Source organism: Palaemon carinicauda, chromosome 41 (assembly GCF_036898095.1).
Source record: "Palaemon carinicauda isolate YSFRI2023 chromosome 41, ASM3689809v2, whole genome shotgun sequence".
NCBI lineage: Eukaryota > Metazoa > Arthropoda > Malacostraca > Decapoda > Palaemonidae > Palaemon > Palaemon carinicauda.
Genome location: NC_090765.1, coordinates 44,631,390 through 44,652,980, shown reverse-complemented (window position 1 = coordinate 44,652,980; position 21,591 = coordinate 44,631,390). Strand labels below are relative to the sequence as shown.

General features: G+C 43.1%; 1 protein-coding gene across 5 annotated transcripts in view; it reads right to left on the bottom strand.

Moving 5' to 3' along the window:
* Mgat1 (alpha-1,3-mannosyl-glycoprotein 2-beta-N-acetylglucosaminyltransferase) overlaps positions 1-21,591 on the bottom strand; it is a 122,968-nt gene that overhangs the window by 35,338 nt on the left and 66,039 nt on the right. For all 5 annotated transcript variants that reach the window (XM_068364589.1, XM_068364587.1, XM_068364588.1 and 2 more), the window contains 2 exons: positions 8,533-8,637; positions 740-971 (listed from right to left, as the gene is read on the bottom strand). In XM_068364589.1, coding sequence (XP_068220690.1) covers positions 740-971; positions 8,533-8,637 — 337 coding nt within the window. The remainder of the gene's footprint in view (positions 1-739; positions 972-8,532; positions 8,638-21,591) is intronic.

The window sequence follows — 21,591 nt, the reverse complement described above, 5'->3', positions numbered from 1 at the left end:
GATAGCTAACCACTGGGAACCTAAGTAAACCGTATGCACATATACAAACCTACTAGGAGCAGCAGATCTAGTTAATTTGCATAATATATTGTGCATATCAATGTTCTTACTCAAAAGATGATGATCACAAATAATGTTAGTATTAGAGACGTGTTTGCGGATTTATCACCATAGGTTAACCCTTTTACCCCAGGCTTTTTGGAAATTTCCAACCCTTAACCCCCAAGGGGTTACTTTTTTCCCAGCACATTTAGGTGTATATTTCTTTTAAATTGCTCTAACAGCCTTAATTTTTGTCATAGAGAGGTCAAGTTCGTCTCATTCTCTTGGAAAATGTCTGAATTTTCTCAAAAAATTATCAAAAATATGGAAAAAATAATTTTTATAGCATTTTTTTGCAAGGACGTACCGGTACGTCCATGGGGGTAAAGGGATGGCTTTTGTGAAACGTACCAGTACGTCCTTTGGGGGTAAAAGGGTTAAGAAAAGCTCACTTCTCAAATGCAAAGAAAAAACTTGAAATAAAACAAAAATTTAATATGCAATATTAAATCAAAATATATAATTCTAAGCATGAAACTTTTTTCCTAAAATCAGATCAATCATCATCAGATACCTCCTATGGTTCTGGATGAAAGATACATCTAAAGAAATATACCTCTAATAAAATTTCAATGTCTCATAAATGGTAAATTACATTTCTTTTGTACTTGAAGAAACTGAAAAAACTTGAACTTACTTGCTAACACCTTTCTTTCCAAAGGTACGTGTCCGGGATACCTCAGGCCGGATACAGGCCCTATTATTGCGTTGTTCTGGAGCACGTACCCAGTCATCCCAATAAGACCTGGGCCACTTTGGGCCAAGTTCGTCCCACAATTCTTTTGTCATCATCCATCCCAACCCAGGGAAGAAATCTGTCCTATATAATATGCTGCTTCCATTTTTCATATCAACCAAGTTTGGTTTACCTTTGGGGAAAAAAAAATCATCTTCAAAAACTAATACCGTATATAACAAAATAGTTTTAATGATTAACGAATTAATTTCACTCATTCTTAAAGGCATTACCAGAATTAAGAATTAAAATCAAACAGAATTATTCATTTCACGGACAATTATGGGTACAGTATCATAGTTCGTTTACGTTGACTTACTACCATTATACTCAACTTAAAATAGTCACTATGAGCAAGTGCTAATAAACGCAAGGTAAGCTATTCAATATGTGTTAAATACTTTAAGTTGAATATAAAAAAGAAAGATGAACAATGGTGACATGGAAAGGTTGTCTTAAGAAATGCTAAGTCATACAGAATCACTGATAAACTCTCTTCTAACTTCTTCCATCCTATGGGACAGTTTAATAAAACAATCACCATATCACCTAAATTGAAACATACTTTTCACTAAACAGAATTTCTAAAAGCTACATAATAAAATAGGCATATTCACTGGAGCCATTTCTCCTTGGTGAACATATCATGGATATGTATATAAATAAGTGTACAACCAGACTTACAGTATATCCAATTTTTGAGAATTAGGACAATATACCTTTATATTGAGTATATAGACTTTCTCCAATTTGTACCTTGAGCACTGAATAGAAAATTAATTAATAAAAAATTCTCTTATATATTGATTTTAAGAGTTTTTTTTATCTAATATGCCACATCAGCATCAATAATACAAGAATATTTCATTACCCATTCATTAATTACTCCAAAACAATTGTCAGTACACCCATGTCACACAGATCCTCTGATAATAAAGAGGTGGCTTGGCAATAGCCAGTAGCTCAAGTGCTAAAAAAATGTTATTTTCATTAGTAAAATAAATTTTTGAATATACTTACCCGATAATCATGTAGCTGTCAACTCTGTTGCCCGACAGAATTCTATGGAGGGATACGCCAGCTATCACAATACTAGAAGGGGGTGTTCTAACCAGCGCCACCTGTGGCCAGGTACTCAAGTACTTCTTGTTGACACCTCCTCAATTATTCCTCGGTCCCACTGGTTCTCTATGGGGAGGAAGGGAGGGTCAATTAAATCATGATTATCGGGTAAGTATATTCAAAAATTTATTTTACTAATGAAAATAACATTTTTCAATATTAAACTTACCCGATAATCATGTAGCTGATTCACACCCAGGGGGGTGGGTGAAAACCAGTGTACAAGATTAAAGGATAGCTAAGTATCCCATATTTCATATAACAGTTATCTCAAATAACAATGAAATAATAAGTACCTGGTAAGGAAGTCGAATTGAACCGTTACTCTGTCTCTTTTTTAAGTTCGTCTTCCTTACTGAGCGCAGCGTTCCTCTTGGAGGCTGAATCAACCCAAAGGTGCTAAAGTATACAGGGCTGCAACCCATACTAAAGGACCTCATCACAACCTTTAACCTCGGCGCTTCTCAAGAAAGAATTGACCACCCGCCAAATCAACAAGGATGTGGAAGGCTTCTTAGCCGACCGAACAACCCATAAAAAGTATTCAAGAGAAAGGTTAAAAAGTTATGGAATTATGGGAATGTAGTGGCTGAGCCCTCGCCTACTACTGCATTCGTTGCTACGAATGGACCCAGGGTGTAGCAGTACTCGTAAAGAGACTGGACATCTTTGAGATAGAATGATGCGAACACTGACTTGCTTCTCCAATAGGTTGCATCCATAACACTCTGCAGAGAACGGTTCTGTTTGAAGGCCACTGAAGTAGCCACAGCTCTCACTTCATGTGTCCTTACCTTCAGCAAAGCAAGGTCTTCTTCCTTCAGATGAGAATTTGCTTCTCTAATCAGAAGCCTGATGTAGTAAGAAACTGAGTTCTTAGACATTGGTAGAGAAGGCTTCTTGATAGCACACCATAAGGCTTCTGATTGTCCTCGTAATGGTTTTGACCTTCTTAAATAGTACTTAAGAGCTCTAACAGGGCAAAGTACTCTCTCTAGTTCGTTCCCCACCATGTTGGACAGGCTTGGGATCTCGAACGACTTAGGGCAAGGACGGGAAGGAAGCTCGTTTTAGCCAAAAAAACCGAGCCGCAAGGAACATGTAGCCGTTTCAGATGTGAAACCTATGTTCCTGCTGAAGGCGTGGATCTCACTTACTCTTTTACCTGTTGCTAAGCACACGAGGAAAAGAGTTTCTAATGTGAGGTCCTTAAAAGAGGCTGATTGGAACGGTTCAAATCCTGATGACATTAGGAACCTTAGGACCACGTCTAGATTCCAGCCTGGAGTGGACAACCGACGTTCCTTTGAGGTCTCAAAAGACCTAAGGAGGTCCTGTAGATCTTTGTTGGAGGAAAGATCCAAGCCTCTGTGGCGGAAAACCGCTGCCAACATACTTCTGTAACCCTTGATCGTAGGAGCTGATAGGGATTTTACGTTCCTTAGATGTAACAGGAAGTCAGCAATCTGGGTTACAGTGGTACTGGTTGAGGAAAACTGCATTGGCCTTGCACCAGCTTCGGAAGACTTCCCATTAAGACTGATAGACTCTGAGAGTGGATGTCGTCCTTGCTCTGGCAATCGTTCTGGCTGCCTCCTTCGAAAAGCCTCTAGTTCTTGAGAGACTTTCGATAGTCTGAAGGCAGTCAGACGAAGAGCGTGGAGGTTTGGGTGTACCTTCTTTACGTGAGGTTGACGCAGAAGGTCCACTCTAGGAGGAAGAGTCCTGGGAAACGTCGACCAGCCATTGCAGTACCTCGGTGAACCCTTCTCTCGCGGGTCAGAGGGGAGCAACCAACGTCAACCGTGTCCCTTTGTGAGAGGCGAACTTCTGAAGTACCCTGTTGACAATCTTGAACGGCGGGAATGCATACAGGTTGAGATGGGACCAATCCAGCAGAAAGGCATCCACGCGAACTGCTGCTGGGTCTGGAATCGGAGAACAATACAAGAGGAGCTTCTTGGTCATCGAGGTAGCGAACAGAACTATGGTTGGCAGACCCCACAGGGCCCAAAGTCTGCTGCAAACATTCTTGTGAAGGGTCCACTCTGTGGGGAAGACCTGACCCTTACGGCTGAGGCGATCTGCCATGACATTCATATCGCCCTGAATGAGCCTCGTTACCAGCGTGAGCTTTCGATCTTTGACCAAATGAGGAGGTCCCTTGCGATCTTGAACAACTTCCTCGAATGAGTCCCTCTCTGCTTGGAGATGTAAGCCAAGGCTGTGGTGTAGTCGGAGTTCACCTCCACCACCTTGTTAAGCTGGAGGGACTTGAAGTTTATCAAGGCCAGATGAACTGCCAACAACTCCTTGCAATAGATGTGAAGTGTCCTTTGCTCCTGATTCCATGTTCCCGAGCATTCCTGTCCGTCCAGTGTCGCACCCCAGCCCGTGTCCGATGCGTCCGAGAAGAGACGGTGGTCGGGGGTCTGAACAGCCAAAGGTAGACCTTCCTTGAGAAGAATGCTGTTCTTCCACCACGTTAGAGTAGACCTCATCTCTTCGGAAACAGGAACTGAGCCCGTCTCTAGCGTCATGTCCTTTATCCAGTGAGCAGCTAGATGATACTGAAGGGGGCGGAGGTGGAGTCTCCCTAACTCGATGAACAGGGCCAGCGATGAAAGTGTCCCTGTTAGACTCATCCCCTGCCTGACTAAGCATCGGTTCCTTCTCAGCATGCTCTGGATGCATTCTAGGGCTTGGAAGATCCTTGGGGCCGACAGACAAGTCCGAAAAGCTCGACTCTGAAGATCCATACCCAAGGAAACAATGGTCTGGGATGGAACGAGCTGAGACTCCTCAAAATTGACCAGGAGGCCCAGTTCCTTGGTCAGATCCATAGTCCATTTGAAAATCTCCAGACAGCGACGACTTGTGGGAGCTCTTAAAAGCCAGTCGTCTGACGGAGCCGGACACAAGATCATGATACTGCTGCACAGTCTGTAAACTGACAATCATGGGCAAGCGAGGAAGTACAGTGACAACCCGAATCTGTCTAGACTATCTGGGTCGTACAGACAACTCCTTAACGGGTTGCTGAGGTTGCCGCACTGCGTCACAACAAGTCCCTTCTGTTGGTTGTTGAACGTCTTCCCCGTGACACATTGACTCCGTAAACAAAAATCCTCTAACAAGGACTAAGCTTGGACTGCATGTCATGCAACACAGCTCAAGGTCTATGGGAGCAGGTGTGGTAACAGACGGGATTAGCGGCTGAAGTGGAACCATTACCTTCCCTGTAAGCATGTTATGCTTAAATAAAAGTCCATAAGAGGTTATGCAGCTAAAGGCTCCCTCCAAATGACAGAGTCCTCAAGGGAATATCAGAAGGAGGGAGAAAAGAACTTTCTCATCTACAGGGACCTTATCCTAGAAAAGCTAAGTTCTCTGAGTGAGGGTTCACTGGTGCAAAAGCAGCAGACTAGAAGGCAACGTTATGAAACTGCTTGACAGTCTAGTGAGTTGGCAACAACCCAAGATATGTTGAGAAGCATGCGGTAAGGTATGCAGAGCATGATGAATGCAGAGTATGCTGTATGCAGAGCATGCTGTATGTAGAGCATGTTGTATGCAGAGCATGCTGAATGCAGAGCATGCTGTATGCAGAGCATGTTGTATGCAGAGCATGCTGAATGCAGAGCATGCTGAATGCTGAGCATGTAGTAAGTAGAGCCTGCTGTAAGCAGAGCCTGCTGTAAGGAAAGCAGAGCGTGTGCATGGCGTTTAACATTTCTCAGAAATTCCATGACCAGTGCTAGAGTGCTTTATGCATGCTTGCATGGGGTTTAAAAATCAACATAATGTTTACCTTACATTCATAACTCATGATTCATATTTTTGCCATGGTTAGAAAATGGAGGTAAGGTATGCTGAACAGCAGAGTCAGAACGAGCTGGAACAACAACAGTGGAAGGTGCAGAAAGTTCCTGTTCCTGTGGTATGAGTGGAGCGTGAAGAGACCGAGGTTGCGCAGAACAAGGTAAAGTTCCCGCAAGCAGAGGTGTCTGAGGCGCAGGATCAGGGTGCACGGGTTGAGCTCGGTGCAGCAGCTGAGGAGACTGACTCACAGGTGGAAGAGGTTGTACCTCCACCGAGAGTTGCACCACCGGTGGAGCAGCCAGGGGAGGAGGAGGAAGAGTGGGGTAATCCTCCTGATCCCAAACCGAAGGTTGCCTTAAAGAAGGCTGAGGCTGAACAACACTGGGAACAGCGAACACAGAAAGAGGTTCAACATCGTACGCCTGGCAGATGGTGCTGCGACTGGGTGCAGCGAGTGCAGGCGGGTTGAGCACAGGCTGAACGGGTGCAGGGGAGGTGCAACACTCTCAGCCCGACACTCATACAACAGGTCCGAAAGCTGTGCTTGCATGGACTGTAGTAGAGTCCACAACATCGTACGCCTGGCAGATGGTGCTGCGACTGGGTGCAGCGAGTGCAGGCGGGTTGAGCACAGGCTGAAAGGGTGCAGGTGGAGGTGCAACACTCTCAGCCCGACACTCACGCAACAGGTCCGAAAGCTGTGCTTGCATGGACTGTAGTAGAGTCCACAACATCGTACGCCTGGCAGATGGTGTTGCGACTGGGTGCAGCGAGTGCAGGCGGGTGCAGCACAGGCTGAACGGGTGCAGCCGGTTGGTGCACCACCGGTGCAGGCGGGTGCAGCACAGGCTGAACGGGTGCAGGCGGTTGGTGCACCACCGGTGCAGGAGGAGGAGGAGGTGCAACACTCTCAGCACGACACTCACGCATCAGGTCCGAAAGCTGTGCTTGCATGGACTGTAGTAGAGTCCACAACATCGTACGCCTGGCAGGTGGTACTGCGATCAGGCGGAGCGAGCATAGGGGGGGGGGAGTGTAGGCGCACTCTCAGCCCGACAAACTGATGACTGAGGAGAGTCAGAGCTAACCCAATGACTGCATCCGGGTTGTTGAACTTTACTTCGTACGTCTGGCATAGGTCTGGACTTTACGTTTAAGAGGTCTTGAGACCTGAGACCAGCGTAACTCTGCCTTTATTTTCTCCTCTAAATCTCTTCTGCAGACGAGCAAAATAAGGGCTCAATCGTCTGCGGGTGGGAGTGACGGTCTCGGTAAGACACGCCCACAACCACCGAGGATACTTCTGTGCGCCGATCAAGGCCTGCCGAACCCTTATGCCCTTCGACATTGCTTCTCCCCTGGGCTTGGGAGCTTGCAAGAGGTCCCGGACTGGGAGGACGACTGGCGCGCACAAAAGTACCCTCACGCATAACACTGACATACTTTGCACTAATCACTTATCACTTTGATTTCTGTTTGCACTTATTTCACTGAACTCGAAACTTTAAGTGGTTTGTACCTGAAACACGCAATTCTATCCTTCTCAAAAGTTAGTAATTGCGAAAACAGAATTACAATGTAACAGAAAAATCTAATGAAAGAAAATTCAGTGGCTGGAAAGAGACTAAACACTAGATCACTCTAGAAACGTTTAGTTTCTTCCCCTAAAGAGACTAGGGATAAGAGCAAAACGATAACGACGTTACTCGTACGCCTGGCAGGCTTGAGGGAAACGTTTATCCTCTTTCTCCCTCCGTCTCTATCTCTCTCTCTCTCTCTCTCTCTTGACTTAGAACCTGAGAGAAGAGCCCAATCATATATATCGTTAAAACATATTATTGTTAAAGGAAAAAACTGAAATATTTCCCAAAATGAAAAGTTCCTTTATTAGGATCAAAACCATTAAGTTAAGACAGCCGAAATCAAAGAGAAATACTTCACCAAAGTCGTGAAAAAACTCCAAGAACATAAGCGTATCCCAGAACGTCTTGTCAGAAGCACGACAGAGGAATAATTGAGGAGGTGTCAACAAGAAGTACTTGAGTACCTGGCCACAGGTGGCGCTGGTTAGAACACCCCCTTCTAGTATTGTGATAGCTGGCGTATCCCTCCATAGAATTCTGTCGGGCAACAGAGTTGACAGCTACATGATTATCGGGTAAGTTTAATATTGAAAAAAACCAGGTATCGCAGTGGCAGATAACTTCACTTCTTGTATTGGCTGACTATTTTAGATCTCAGAAATTATCATGTTTATAAATTAGCTCAAAGAGACCACTTGAATACATTAATAAGCTCTTATATGACTCATCTATAGAATTTTCTTCTAAATAAAAGTCAAATAAAAAAGTAGTAAAAAACTTTGACAGCTAAGTGAGAAGAGATCAAAGGGTATGAACAAAGAATAAAAGGCACAATGCAATGTAGTGAGGGCCAAATGAGCAAGACAAGACACATAGAAAAAGAGTATTGTTTCAAGAGACAGAGCTCAAATAAATCAAGATACCTTTGGAATGTTTTCTTTTCTCATGCTTACCTTGCGCAAATTTTTCGTTTTGATTTTGCCACTTAATTCATCTTTTATTGAATTACAACGGTGTTATATAAGCCCACGTTTTTGTCTTGCAAATTCATAAAAATTAAGGTTATGGTAAGTCTTTATAGATTTAGCTTTTATACATTCTTCATTTTGTCTATGGGGCATAAAGGGCATTCGTCACACTTGTTGTTTTTACTAGATTATAACTCACCATTGTCATTCCAAGCAGAAACGCACCACAGAGTTGGATCTGCCCGCAAAATTGGATATGTTGCAGAGAAATACTCATAAAAATCTGGAGCAACATCAAGATCATCTGAAACAAAAGTGAATTCCATCTTCTTAAATATACTTCTTATTACTAAAATTCAAAATCAATGAAATAAAATATATTCTGTAACTAAGCTAAAAATATTACTGCACCTTTAGTCTCAAATAGATTGATACCAATTAAAAATTAAGTTGAAATATCTGCCTCATTACAACTCAAGTCTAAATATAATCAATTTTATACAGCTGTTTTGTGACATTTAATTTTATCTACATTCACTGTAACCCATTTCATCTTATTTTAAGATATCTAATCGAGTATTAAGGGTCAAGATTAATCTATCATTAGTCTGCCAAAGTTCTTGTTGGAAATGTTATTTATCATCTTACCCAGAAGAATCTATCTAGAAAACTAGATCAAAACTTTTGATTACAAGCTTCAATTCCTGTTAACAGGATGGTTGTAGCAATCCATTAAAGGCCTCTCAACCATTGGCACTTACCTAAGGGTCATTTGAGTTGAATCATAATTCTTCCCTAGCCAATAAAAAAAGGAAAACAAAGTAACAGTCCACATGGCTGGGAAGCTGATACTTATGTACAGTATATCCAAACCTAACTTGTGTCATATTTTGGAAATCAAAATACCAAACTGCTCAAATTATGCACTCGTTATAACCAATTTTAAAAGACCTTTAAAATAGGGGGATATGTCTTTAGCAGCAATGGAACATCCACAGAATTGTTTACATGGCAGTCGGTTAATGACAAGTGGCGTGAGGGAGAAGCCTTGCTCCCCAACCTGTTACAGAATAGTAACTTTTATCCTTGGGCCTAGGACTGAGAGGGCTGTAGGCTAAATTTAATCTAAGGGACTCTGATTTGTATGGCAGGAAAAAATATGTACAACAGGTACTTTCAAAATCTATTTGCTTCTAAGTGTATACAAACCTTTCGTCCATCAAAATAAGGAAACGCACTACCGTATTTGGTGGGAGGAAGTCCCCAAGAACTGAACTGGAGGGCACTTTTCTTCCCTTGATATGGCATCCTTCCTGGTTTCATAAGGGGACGCAGAAGCTCTTAGGGCTACTGGGTTAAAAGGAAGCTTGTACAAGGACCTCCATACAGGATGATGGTGTTGACAGTGTAGAACCAGGCACATCAAGAGAAATGTTTAGTAAGAAACCAACTAATCCTTCCCTTTTCTAAGAGGATAGAGAAGTTGCTCCTTGGCAGATGTTTTAATTATTGTTAAAAAGTGAGGAGATTAACCAGTCCAATGAGTCAAGCTCAACTCATACAGAGCTGGACACTCTCGGCAGATTTAGTCTACAAGATAGGTACTCCATTGTGTAACTCACCAGCATGAAATTTCCAAGCAGTGGATAACAGTTGCTGGTGTTGCATCTCCTACAGAGAGGAACAAGAAAGATGTAGAAAAACCAGTCCTTCTACCTCTCCTCAAGATTTATGTCGAACACGTTACCTTGAACGGGAAGCATACTAAGTACCACAAAGGAGCTGAAAGTGTCACACGAATACTGAGCATCTCTTTCAAGACCCAAGGGTCTGAGAGTAACTTAAGTAAAGCCCAAGACAACAGAGCCCCCATCCCTCTAAAGTTTTACATGATGAAGAGACTGAAAATCTTTTTACTCTTTTACTGATGAAGAGAAGAGAAACAATCTTGAGGGAAGGATTCCTATGATGCCCTCCTCATGTTAGCAGTGATGCATGCACCAGTTCCATGAGGAGAGGGACCATCCCATGAAAGGCATGACTGGTTAAAGCTCTCCTCGATCAATGACCGATCCCCTGGAGAGGTGTCCAAACAATACCGAGGAGAGACCTTTTCTTCTCCAAGTCCCTTGCTGAACCAAAGATAGACACCAATTCTCTTGACAAACCAAAGAAAGACAGACTTGAAAAGAAGCATATATGATGCCCTCCTCGGGTTAACAAGAGGCCCAGAGGTTAATGACCATTCCACCCCAGGACCCAAGTCTCAGGGTAAGCAAGACTTTTTCTTAGTTCCATTTAGGCATGGAATGTTTCTCCAAGGAGGGATCCAAACTCTATTGAGGTGCTTCTTCAGCAGACACAGACAAGGAAATCTGTGATCAGGTGAAAAATGCTTTTACCAGACGGACACATTCTCCAAGCCTCATTGTAGAGAGCATCTCTCTTGGAACCTACCTAAGAGCTAGCAGAATGAGATACCACTAGACTTGGGGCTATTGTAGTGTCCCATGCAAGGGAGCAAGAAGATGGATGACCATATTCTACTCTACCTAGATAGAGCAAATACACGATCCCCAGAGTGACCATTACCTGCAACTGTTATGTCCGAATATTGGGATCACAGTCTAATTATCCTAGTCCTAGGGAAACATTTTCCATGTGAACTATGTCACTCCCTCCCAGAGCAGGAGGGTGGCTTCAAGAGTAGCATATACAGTACTCTTACCTGGCCTCCAGTGCTTGTGATTGGTACCTGTGAGACCACTCATCTAAAACTGATACTTCAGTAGTAGCTTTCACATAGGGCACAAACTTCGCTTCACAGACCCCACAGGTATTGGTCTACGGATGAGCTGTTTGCTCCTTCTTGACAGAAGAGAGCAGATCTTAAGGGCGAGGATGCTCTTCCTATTCACAGTAGGAAAGTGCAATGTGAGCAAAATGAGACGAGATCATTCACCTCCTTCCAATACAAGAAGACTTTCATATCTGGCTCACAAGCATTCAACAAATACCAAAGTTACCGATCGAAGGATGAGAGCTGATACTTCTATAAAACAAGGAAAGCAGCTTCTTAAGGGTCAGGGCATTTGTCCTATGTTACAACATGAATCCTGTTGATTGACACAGCTTGTTTACTCATCTTTATCATTTAGTTGATATAACTACTGTACTTGGATAGTAGTTACTGACCATGTTTTAAAGTACAGCGCTGTATTATTATGGTGATTACATGTTTACTTCCTTTTAAAAACAAGTAATAGTTTTTCAAGGTTCCTGATAAAGATAGGTTTGCTTTCAAGAAAAATTACCTGTTTTACTTGGAGGGTTGAGGTGCCAGTGATGGGAGATGAGAATGAGAGAGAGATTACAATAGATGAAGTGAGGAGAGCACTAGATGAAACGAGAGTAGGAAAAGCATCTGGTATGGATGGTGTGAAAGCTGAGATGTTGAAGGAACGGGGTGTGACTGTACTTGAATGGTTGGTGAGATTGTTTAATATGTGTTTTGTGTTGTCAATGGTACCAGTAGATTGGGTTTGTGCGTGTATTGTACCACTATATAAGGGTAAGGGAGATGTGCATGAGTGTTGTAATTCAAGAGGTATTAGTTTGTTGAGTGTAGTTGGAAAAGTGTATGGTAGAGTATTGATTAATAGGATTAAGGATAAAACAGAGAATGCAATCTTGGAAGTACAGGGTGGTTTTAGAAGAGGTAGGGGTTGTATGAATCAGATTTTTACAGTTAGGCAGATATGCGAGAAATATTTAGCAAAAGGTAAGGAGGTGTATGTTGCGTTTATGGATCTGGAGAAAGCATATGATAGAGTTGATAGGGAAGCAATGTGGAATGTGATAAGGTTATATGGAGTTGGTGGAAGGTTGTTGCAAGCAGTGAAAAGTTTCTACAAAGGTAGTAACCATGTGTTAGAATAGGAAATGAAGTGAGTGATTGGTTTCCGGTGAGAGTGGGGCTGAGACAGGGATGTGTGATGTCGCCGTGGTTGTTTAACTTGTATATTGATGGAGTGGTGAGAGAGGTGAATGCTCGAGTGCTTGGACGAGGATTAAAACTGGTAGGCGAGAATGACCATGAATGGGAGGTAAATCAGTTGTTGTTTGCGGATGATACTGTACTGGTAGCAGACACAGAAGAGAAGCTTGACTGACTAGTGACAGAATTTGGAAAGGTGTGTGAGAGAAGGAAGTTGAGAGTTAATGTGGGTAAGAGTAAGGTTATGAGATGTACGAGAAGGGAAGGTGGTGCAAGGTTGAATGTCATGTTGAATGGAGAGTTACATGAGGAGGTGGATCAGTTTAAGTACTTGGGGTCTGTTGTTGCAGCAAATGGTGGAGTGGAAGCAGATGTACGTCAGAGAGTCAATGAAGGTTGCAAAGTGTTGGGGGCAGTTAAGGGAGTAGTAAAAAATGTTATTTTGATTATAAAATAAATTTTTGAATATACTTACCCGGTGAATATATAGCTGCAACTCTGTTGCTCGACAGACAACTCTACGGAAAAACTCGCCAGCGATCGCTACACAGGTTGCGGGTGTGCCCAACAGCGCCATCTGTCGACCAGATACCCAGCTCTCATGTAAACAAAGACTCAATTTTCTCCTCGTCCCACTGCGTCTCTATTGGGGAGGAAGGGAGGGTCATTTAATTTATATTCATGGGGTAAGTATATTCAAAAATTTATTTTATAATCAAAATAACATTTTTCAATATTTAACTTAGCCGGTGAATATATAGCTGATTCACACCCAGGATGGTGGGTAGAGACCAGTAATATATGTTTACACTTTTATGAGCTAAGAGTTTTTTATTTCATTTTAGAAGTTATCAAAATAACAAAAACAAAATAAATAGGTACCTGGTAAGGAAGTCAACTTGAACAATTACTCTGCCTTTTAAGTACGTCTTCCTTACGGAGCCTCGCGATCCTCTTAGGATGCTGATCGACCCCTAGGAGCTGAAGTATCAAGGGTTGCAACCCATACAACAGGACCTCATCAAACCCCTAATCTAGGCGCTCTCAAGAAATGACTTTGACCACCCGCCAAATCAACCAGGATGCGAAAATCTTCTTAGCCTTCCGGACAACCCATAAAAAAACAACACTTCAAGAGACAGATTAAAAGGATAAGGAATTAGGGAATTGTAGTGGTTGAGCCCTCACCCACTACTGCACTCGCTGCTACGAATGGTCCCAGTGTGTAGCAGTTCTTGTAAAGAGACTGGACATCTTTCAAGTAAAATGACGCGAACACTGACTTGCTTCTCCAATAGGTTGCGTCCATTATACTTTGCAGAGATATATTTTGCTTAAAGGACACGGAAGTTGTTACAGCTCTAACTTCGTGCGTCTTCACCTTAAGCAAAGTTCGGTCTTCCTCACTCAGATGTGAATGAGCTTCTCGTATTAACAATCTGATAAAGTCTGACCAAGCATTCTTTGACATAGGCAAGGATGGTTTCTTAACTGAACACCATAAAGCTTCAGATTGGCCTCGTAAAGGTTTAGTACGCTTTAAATAGAACTTAAGAGCTCCAACAGGGCATAAGACTCTTTCTAGTTCATTGCCTACGATCTCCGATAAGCTGGGGATATCGAAAGATTTAGGCCAAGGCCGAGAAGGCAGCTCATTTTTGGCTAGAAAACCAAGTTGCAGCGAACAAGTGGCTTTTTCTGACGAAAATCCGATGTTCTTGCTGAAGGCATGAATCTCACCGACTCTTTTAGCCGAGGCTAAGCATACCAGGAAAAGAGTCTTAAGAGTGAGATCTTTCAGGGAGGCTGATTGTAACGGCTCCAACCTGTCTGACATGAAGAATCTTAGTACCACGTCTAAATTCCATCCAGGGGTAGCCAAACGACGCTCCTTGGTGGTCTAAAAAGACTTAAGGAGGTCTTGCAGATCTTTATGTTTGGAAAGATCTAAGCCTCTATGCCGGAAGACCGATGCCAACATGCTTCTGTAGCCCTTGATAGTGGGAGCTGAAAGGGATTGTCCTTTTCTCAGGTATAAGAGAAAAACAGCTATTTGAGCTACAGAGGTACTGGTCGAGGATACAGAAACTGACTTGCACCAGTCTCGGAAGACTTCCCACTTCGATTGGTAGACTCTAATGGAAGACGCTCTCCTTGCTCTAGCAATCGCACTGGCTGCTTCCTTCGAAAAGCCTCTAGCTCTCTCGAGTCTTTCGATAGTCTGAAGGCAGTCAGACGAAGAGCGTGGAGGCTTTGGAGTACCTTCTTTACGTGTGGCTGACGTAGAAGGTCTACCCTTAGAGGAAGACTACTGGGAACGTCTACTAACCATCGCAGTATCTCGGTGAACCATTCTCTCGCGGGCCAGAGGGAAGCAACTAACGTCAACCTTGTCCCTTCGTGAGAGGCGAACTTCTGCAGTACCTTGTTGACAATCTTGAACGGTGGGAATGCGTAGAGATCCAGATGTGACCAATCTAGGAGGAAAGCATCTATATGTATTGCTGCTGGGTCCGGGACTGGAGAGCAATAGATTGGAAGCCTCTTGGTCAGCGAGGTTGCAAAGAGATCTATGGATGGTTAACCCTAAGTGGCCCAAAGTCTCTTGCACACATCCTTGTGGAGGGTCCATTCGGTTGGAATTACTTGCCCTTTCCGACTGAGACAATCTGCTATGACGTTCAAGTCGCCTTGGATGAACCTCGTTACTAGGGAGATGTCTTGACCTTTTGACCAGATGAGCAGGTCCCTTGCGATCTCGTACAACGTCAGTGAGTGGGTACCTCCTTGTTTGGAGATGTACGCCAAGGCCGTGGTGTTGTCCGAGTTAACTTCCACCACTTTGCCTCGAAGGAGAGACTTGAAGCTTTTCAAGGCCAGATGTACTGCCAACAGCTCCTTGCAGTTGATATGCATGCTCCTCTGACACGAGTTCCACAGTCCTGAGCATTCCCGACCGTCTAGTGTCGCGCCCCAGCCCACGTCCGATGCGTCCGAGAAGAGAACGTGGTTGGGAGTCTGAACAGCCAGGGGAAGACCCTCTCTTAGGTTGATATTGTCCTTCCACCAAGTCAGACAAGACTTTATCTTTTCGGAAACCGGGATCGAGACCGCTTCTAGCGTCTTGTCCTTTTTCCAGTGAAAAGCTAGATGGTATGAAGAGGACGGAGGTGTAGTCTTCCTAGTGACACAAATTGTTCCACGGATGACAGCGTCCCTACCAGACTCATCCACAGCCTGACTGACCAGCGTTCCTTCTTCAGCATCTTCTGGATGGATAGCAGGGCTTGATCTATTCTGGGGGCTGATCGTCTTGTTGTTCAGCAACGTCCTCATCAGAGGGTTCCTCATCCGAAAACTGATGAGGAAACGGCAACGGAGTGGGCAACGTCTGGCTCGCTGAGTCCGGTCGCACTGGTGCATGCGTGACGGAGCCGGACGCAACATCATGGAACTGCTGCACAGTCTGTGAACTGTCAACAACCATGGGTGCGCGAGGAAGCACAGCGTCAACCCGAGACTGTCTAGACCGTCTGGGTTGTGAAGTCAACACCCTACCGGGTTGCTGAGGTTGACGCACTGCGTCAAAACAAGTCACCTCTGCTGGTTGTTGAACTTCCTGAACGTCAACAACCACCTCCGAGCGTCGCTTAACGACAACGTGCGGCTGGCAACCCACACTGGGTCGCATCGATGGAGGAACCACTTCAACTGGCAGACGCGAGTAGGTTACCTCAGCGTCAACAGGGCGCACAACCGACCGGTTGGAAGGTTGTTGGCCAGAAGGTTCGGTAGCAACCTTCTCCGCATTAAAGTCCTCTATCAAGAACGCAAGCTTGGACTGCATGTCTTGCAGCAAAGCCCATTTAGGGTCTACGGGAGCAGGTGCGGCCACAGACGGGGTTAGCGACTGAGGCGGTACCGCTTTCCATCCCTGAAAGCCTTGTTTATGCATGACATAATTGTACAGCAAAACTTCAAAGGCTCGAAAACAGCTGTGAAGTTGACCTGTAAAAAACTTGGAGCGTCTCCTGGCCAGGCGCCAGGGAGAGTCTACGAGATTTGAGAAGTCTATCTGGGCAGAGGCATGAACTCCCAAGCCGAGAACTTCTCTCGTGTCATATCAGACTCTCGCTCTATAAGCCAGTTTAAAAGAAGGGAAAGCAAAGGCTGTATCCCCCAAACTCCTCCTGGTGAAAAACCAGTCGCCTAGCCAACGTAAAGCTCTCTAGGAGAGCGAGAGAGCACTAGCTTAAAAACAACAGCTTCGAAGTAGCTAGGCCTAGTGTAAGCTCTAACGTTTAGGCGAACAGTTACAAAAAGATCCGGACAAAGATCCTTAAAAAAATCATCATGATTTAATTAAAGTCTATAGGGGGCTAAGCAGCTTTAGGCTCCTCTCCATCTGACAGAGTCCTCAAGGGAATATCAGTAGGAGGGGGAACAGCAACTTCCTCATCTACAGGAACCTTGTCCGATAAAAGCTGAGTCTCAAGCAAGGGAGAGACCTACCGTGGTGGCAATGCTTTACAAGCAGAGTCCACACTCACTGGTGCATTAGTAGCGGACCAGAACGCAACGTCATGTAACTGCTTGACAGTCTGTGAACTGTCAACAACTGAACTGTCAACCACAACAGGTGTGAGAGGACGCACAGCGTCCACTCGAGACTGCTTTGACTGCCTTGACTGAGCAGTCAAAACAACTCTAGAATGCGGAGGTTGACGCACAGCGTCAAAACAAGTCAACTCTGATTGTTAGTGAACGTCTTAAACGTCAACAGGAGCATCAGCAAGTGGCCTAACGTCCAAATGCGGCTGAAAAACCACACGAGACCGCATCGAGTGTGATTCTAAACAACCTGACTGACGTGACTTAGCTACGCCAACGTCAACAGAAAGCACAAAGGAACGTTAGGTTGGCTGAAAGCCAGGATATCGATGAGATAAACGGCTAGACTCAACGGACTAATCGGCAGAATAGTCTTCCATAAGGGAGGCAAGCATATACTGCATGTTTTGCCATACAACCCCTTAAGGATCAACGGAACTGGTTGTGGTAAGAGACGAGGGTAACGTCTGTGACCGCAACACTTTGCCAACAAAAAAAGACTCTCGGAGTCTGTGTTACGCTTTTGTTAGGCGGCGAGCAGTTATCCGATGACTGCATAGGGTCAGAGCTGTCCTAATGGCTGTAACCAGGACGCTGGACCTGTCCTGAAAGGACTGACTTTCGCTTAAGGGCTTCGAAACCTTGTGACAGGTTTCTTATGCGAAAAGCCTTCGGATGACGAGGAGAAACAACGTCTCTTTCGTCTTATGGTAGGGGAGATCTTGGTAAGATACACCCGATACCATAGAGGGAAAACGTCTGTTCGTTGATCAAGGCCTCTCGAACCCATAAGTCGTTTGACATTACTTCTCCCCTGGGCTTGGGAGCATGCAAGAGGTCCCGGACTAGGTGAACGACAGGCACGAACAGACGAACCCTCGGACGCAACACTGTAACACTTTGCGCATATCACTTTATCACTTCGATTTTCTGTTTTGCACTTATTTCACTGAAATCGAAACTTTTACTGATTTCTACCTGAAACACGCAATTCTACCCTTCATTAAAAGGTAGTAATTGCGAAATCAGTCGTATAATGCAAGCTCTTTTAAGATAAAAAAATCAGTGGCTGGGAAAGAGACTAAACACTAGTTCCTATAAACTACGTTTTCAATCTCTCACCGCACATAGCCTGGGGACGAGAATAAAAAAAAAAAAAAAACTAAAAACGTTTTATCCTTCCTCCCCGTACAGAGACTAGGGACGAGAGTAACTCGAGAACAACGTTACCCGCTTGAACGGAACGTTTTCTCTCCTCTCTCTCCCTCCGTCTCTATCTCTATCTCTCTCTCTCTTTCTCTCTTGATTTCGCACCTAAGAGAAGAGCCCAATTATATTTCGTCAAAAAAACATGTTATTTGACTAAAGGAAAAAACTGAAAGGTTTTTCAATTAAAAAGTTCCTTTCAAATAGAATTTAAAACATTTAAGCTAAGAAAGAATGAACAAAACGTCAGAATCGATTTACTCTTACTGCAAAGTGAAACCGTGATACACTCTCTCTCTATCGTAACGATAGAGCGCATGTTGAACGTCCTGAACGTCAACAACTGCGTAGCATAAATAAACTAAACGTTAGTTCATCTTTGAAAACAGTACGAAGACTATCAAAGAAATTCTTTCATAAAATATTACATTTAAAAAGTTTTAAATCCTTAGCTCTTTAAAACCTAATTACGATATAAAGGGCTCAACGTTGATTAACTTCGGTTTCCAAGTTAGGACCGCCTACTCTCAGGAAAGGTCGCATATAAACAAAACATTAAAATTTATTTTTATATGTTTATAATAAATGGAAAGTTAATCAAAGAGGCCTAATAAAGGCGGAGAGATATAAAATATATAGAGGAAAATCTATAAATAATTTATAACGTGATAAGATAATTACTAAAAGCCTAAACACACTTCCGTCTAAGGGAAGGGTCGGCCATTTAAAAGTGAAAGAAAGTCCATACTCTCTTTGTCACCATAATTAAATCTACCCAAAACGAGTTCAAGATTTAAGATGAAGATAAAACACCTGCATTGCGAAAGCTCAAAACTAGAATACGTATAGTACTTCACCAATTAGATGTGAAAAACTCCAGTTTAGCAACAGCGAGTAAAGTACGTATTGTCGACACCTCGACAGAGAGAAAATTGAGTCTTTGTTTACATGAGAGCTGGGTATCTGGTCGACAGATGGCGCTGTTGGGCACACCTGCAACCTGTGTAGCGATCGCTGGCGAGTTTTTCCGTAGAGTTGTCTGTCGAGCAACAGAGTTGCAGCTATATATTCACCGGCTAAGTTAAATATTGAAAAATAGAGGGTTGGGCATGAATGTAAAGAGAGTTCTATATGAGAAAGTGATTATACCAACTGTGATGTATGGATCGGAGTTGTGGGGAATGAAAGAGATGGAGAGACAGAAATTGAATGTGTTTGAGATGAAGTGTCTAAGGAGTATGGCTGGTGTATCTCGAGTAGATAGGGTTAGGAACGAAGTGGTGAGGGAGAGAACGGGTGTAAGAAATGAGTTAGCGGCTAGAGTGGATATGAATGTGTTGAGGTTGTTTGGCCATGTTGAGAGAATGGAAAATGGTTGTCTGCTAAAGAGGGTGATGAATGCAAGAGTTGATGGGAGAAGTACAAGAGGAAGGCCAAGGTTTGGGTGGATGGATGGTGTGAAGAAAGCTCTGGGTCATAGGAGGATAGATGTGAGAGAGGCAAGAGAGCGTGCTAGAAATAGGAATGAATGGCGAGCGATTGTGACGCAGTTCCAGTAGGCCCTGCTGCTTCCTCCGGTGCCTTAGATGACCGCGGAGGTAGCAGCAGTAGGGGAGTCAGCATTATGAAGCTTCATCTTTGGTGGAAATGTGGGAGGTTGGGCTGTGGCACCCTAGCAGTACCAGCTGAACTCGGTTGAGTCCCTGATTAGGCTGAAGGAACATAGAGGGTAGAGGTCCCCTTTTTGTTTTGTTTCATTCTTGGTGTCGGCTACCCCCCATAATTGGGGGAAGTGCCTTGGTATATGGATGGATGGACTTGGAGGGAACTTTTCAAGAAGAATTTGACTATCTTTTCAGATCATTATTCTTTATTATCTATTTGAATTACACTCATTCATACTTTGTTTTATATACCGTATATATGTCAATGGGTTATGTTATTTTCTAAAAAATTACATTGGTTTTCTGTATAGGTATTTATTCTGATAAACCTGACATATGCTATATTTGCCATCCTAATCCAAACAATAGAGTTAGATGGAGCCTATGATATGATTAGGCTAGTGATAAAAATTTAATAGTAAAACAATGGTTTTCTAATAATTTTTCATCAAGTCTTATGTCCAAAGAATATTTAACTCTAACTTTGACTAACTTTATAGTTCTACCTTTTTGGTTTTAACAAGCAGAAATTTTACGGGCTGCCAACACAAGAACCTGCGCGAATGTAAGGTGGGGACATCGAAGATAAAAGAGTATGACACTATGTCAAGATACGCTATTGTCAATTTACTCACTTTAGATTTATTCTTCTTCAGTTGTTCTTCTAAAGTTAGTAGAGACCAGTACAGGAAGTAAAGCAGTTGAATCAATTTTCAAGGTAGAAAGGAACTGATGTTTGTAGTGGGATGATTGTTTCATTAGCTAAACTCCTAGTGGTGGTGATAAGTCAAAAAGAAAAGTTGAGAGCCTTTTTCTTTATTTCATCTTTTTATTGAGAGTTGATTTTGATGTATATTTCTAATGCATGAAAATACTGAACTATGACCTGTGTGAATAAATTATCCACTGAGTACTTGACCAGATTAATCCCATTTATAATTTCTATGAGAAAAAGGAACTCTGTGTTCGAACAAATCTGTGTTCCTATGGCTTTCTCGTATGAATAATGTTATTTTGATAATACAATAAATTTTTGAATATACTTACCCGGTGATTATATAAGCTGCAGCTCTGCTGCTCGACAGAAAACTCTACGGAAAAAATCCGCCAGCGATCGCTATGCAGGTAGGGGGTGTACTTCAACAGCGCCATCTGTCGTGCAGGTACTCAGTACTCATTGTAAACAAAGAACTCAATTTTCTCCTCGGTCCACTGCGTCTCTATTGGGGAGGAAGGGAGGGTCCTTTAATATATAATCACCTGGTAAGTATATTCAAAAATTTATTTTATTATCAAAATAACATTTTTCAATATTTAACTTAGCCGGTGATTATATAAGCTGATTCACACCTAGGGGGGTGGGTAGAGACCAGCAATAAATGTTTACATTATTATGAGCTAAGGATTTTTTTATTTCATTTTAGAAGTTATCAAAATAACAAAAACAAAATAAATAAGTACCTGGTAAGGAAGTCGACTTGAACAATTACTCTGCCTTTTTAAGTACGTCTTCCTTACGGAGCCTCGCGATCCTCTTAGGATGCTGAGCGACCCCTAGGATCTGAAGTATGAAGGGTTGCAACCCATACCACAGGACCTCATCAAAACCTCTAATCTAGGCGCTTCTCAAGAAAAGAATTTGACCACCCGCCAAATCAACCAGGATGCGAAAGGCTTCTTAGCCTTCCGGACAACCCAAAAACAATAATAAAAACATTTCAAGAGAAAGATTAAAAAGGTTATGGAATTAGGGGATTGTAGTGGTTGAGCCCTCACCCAC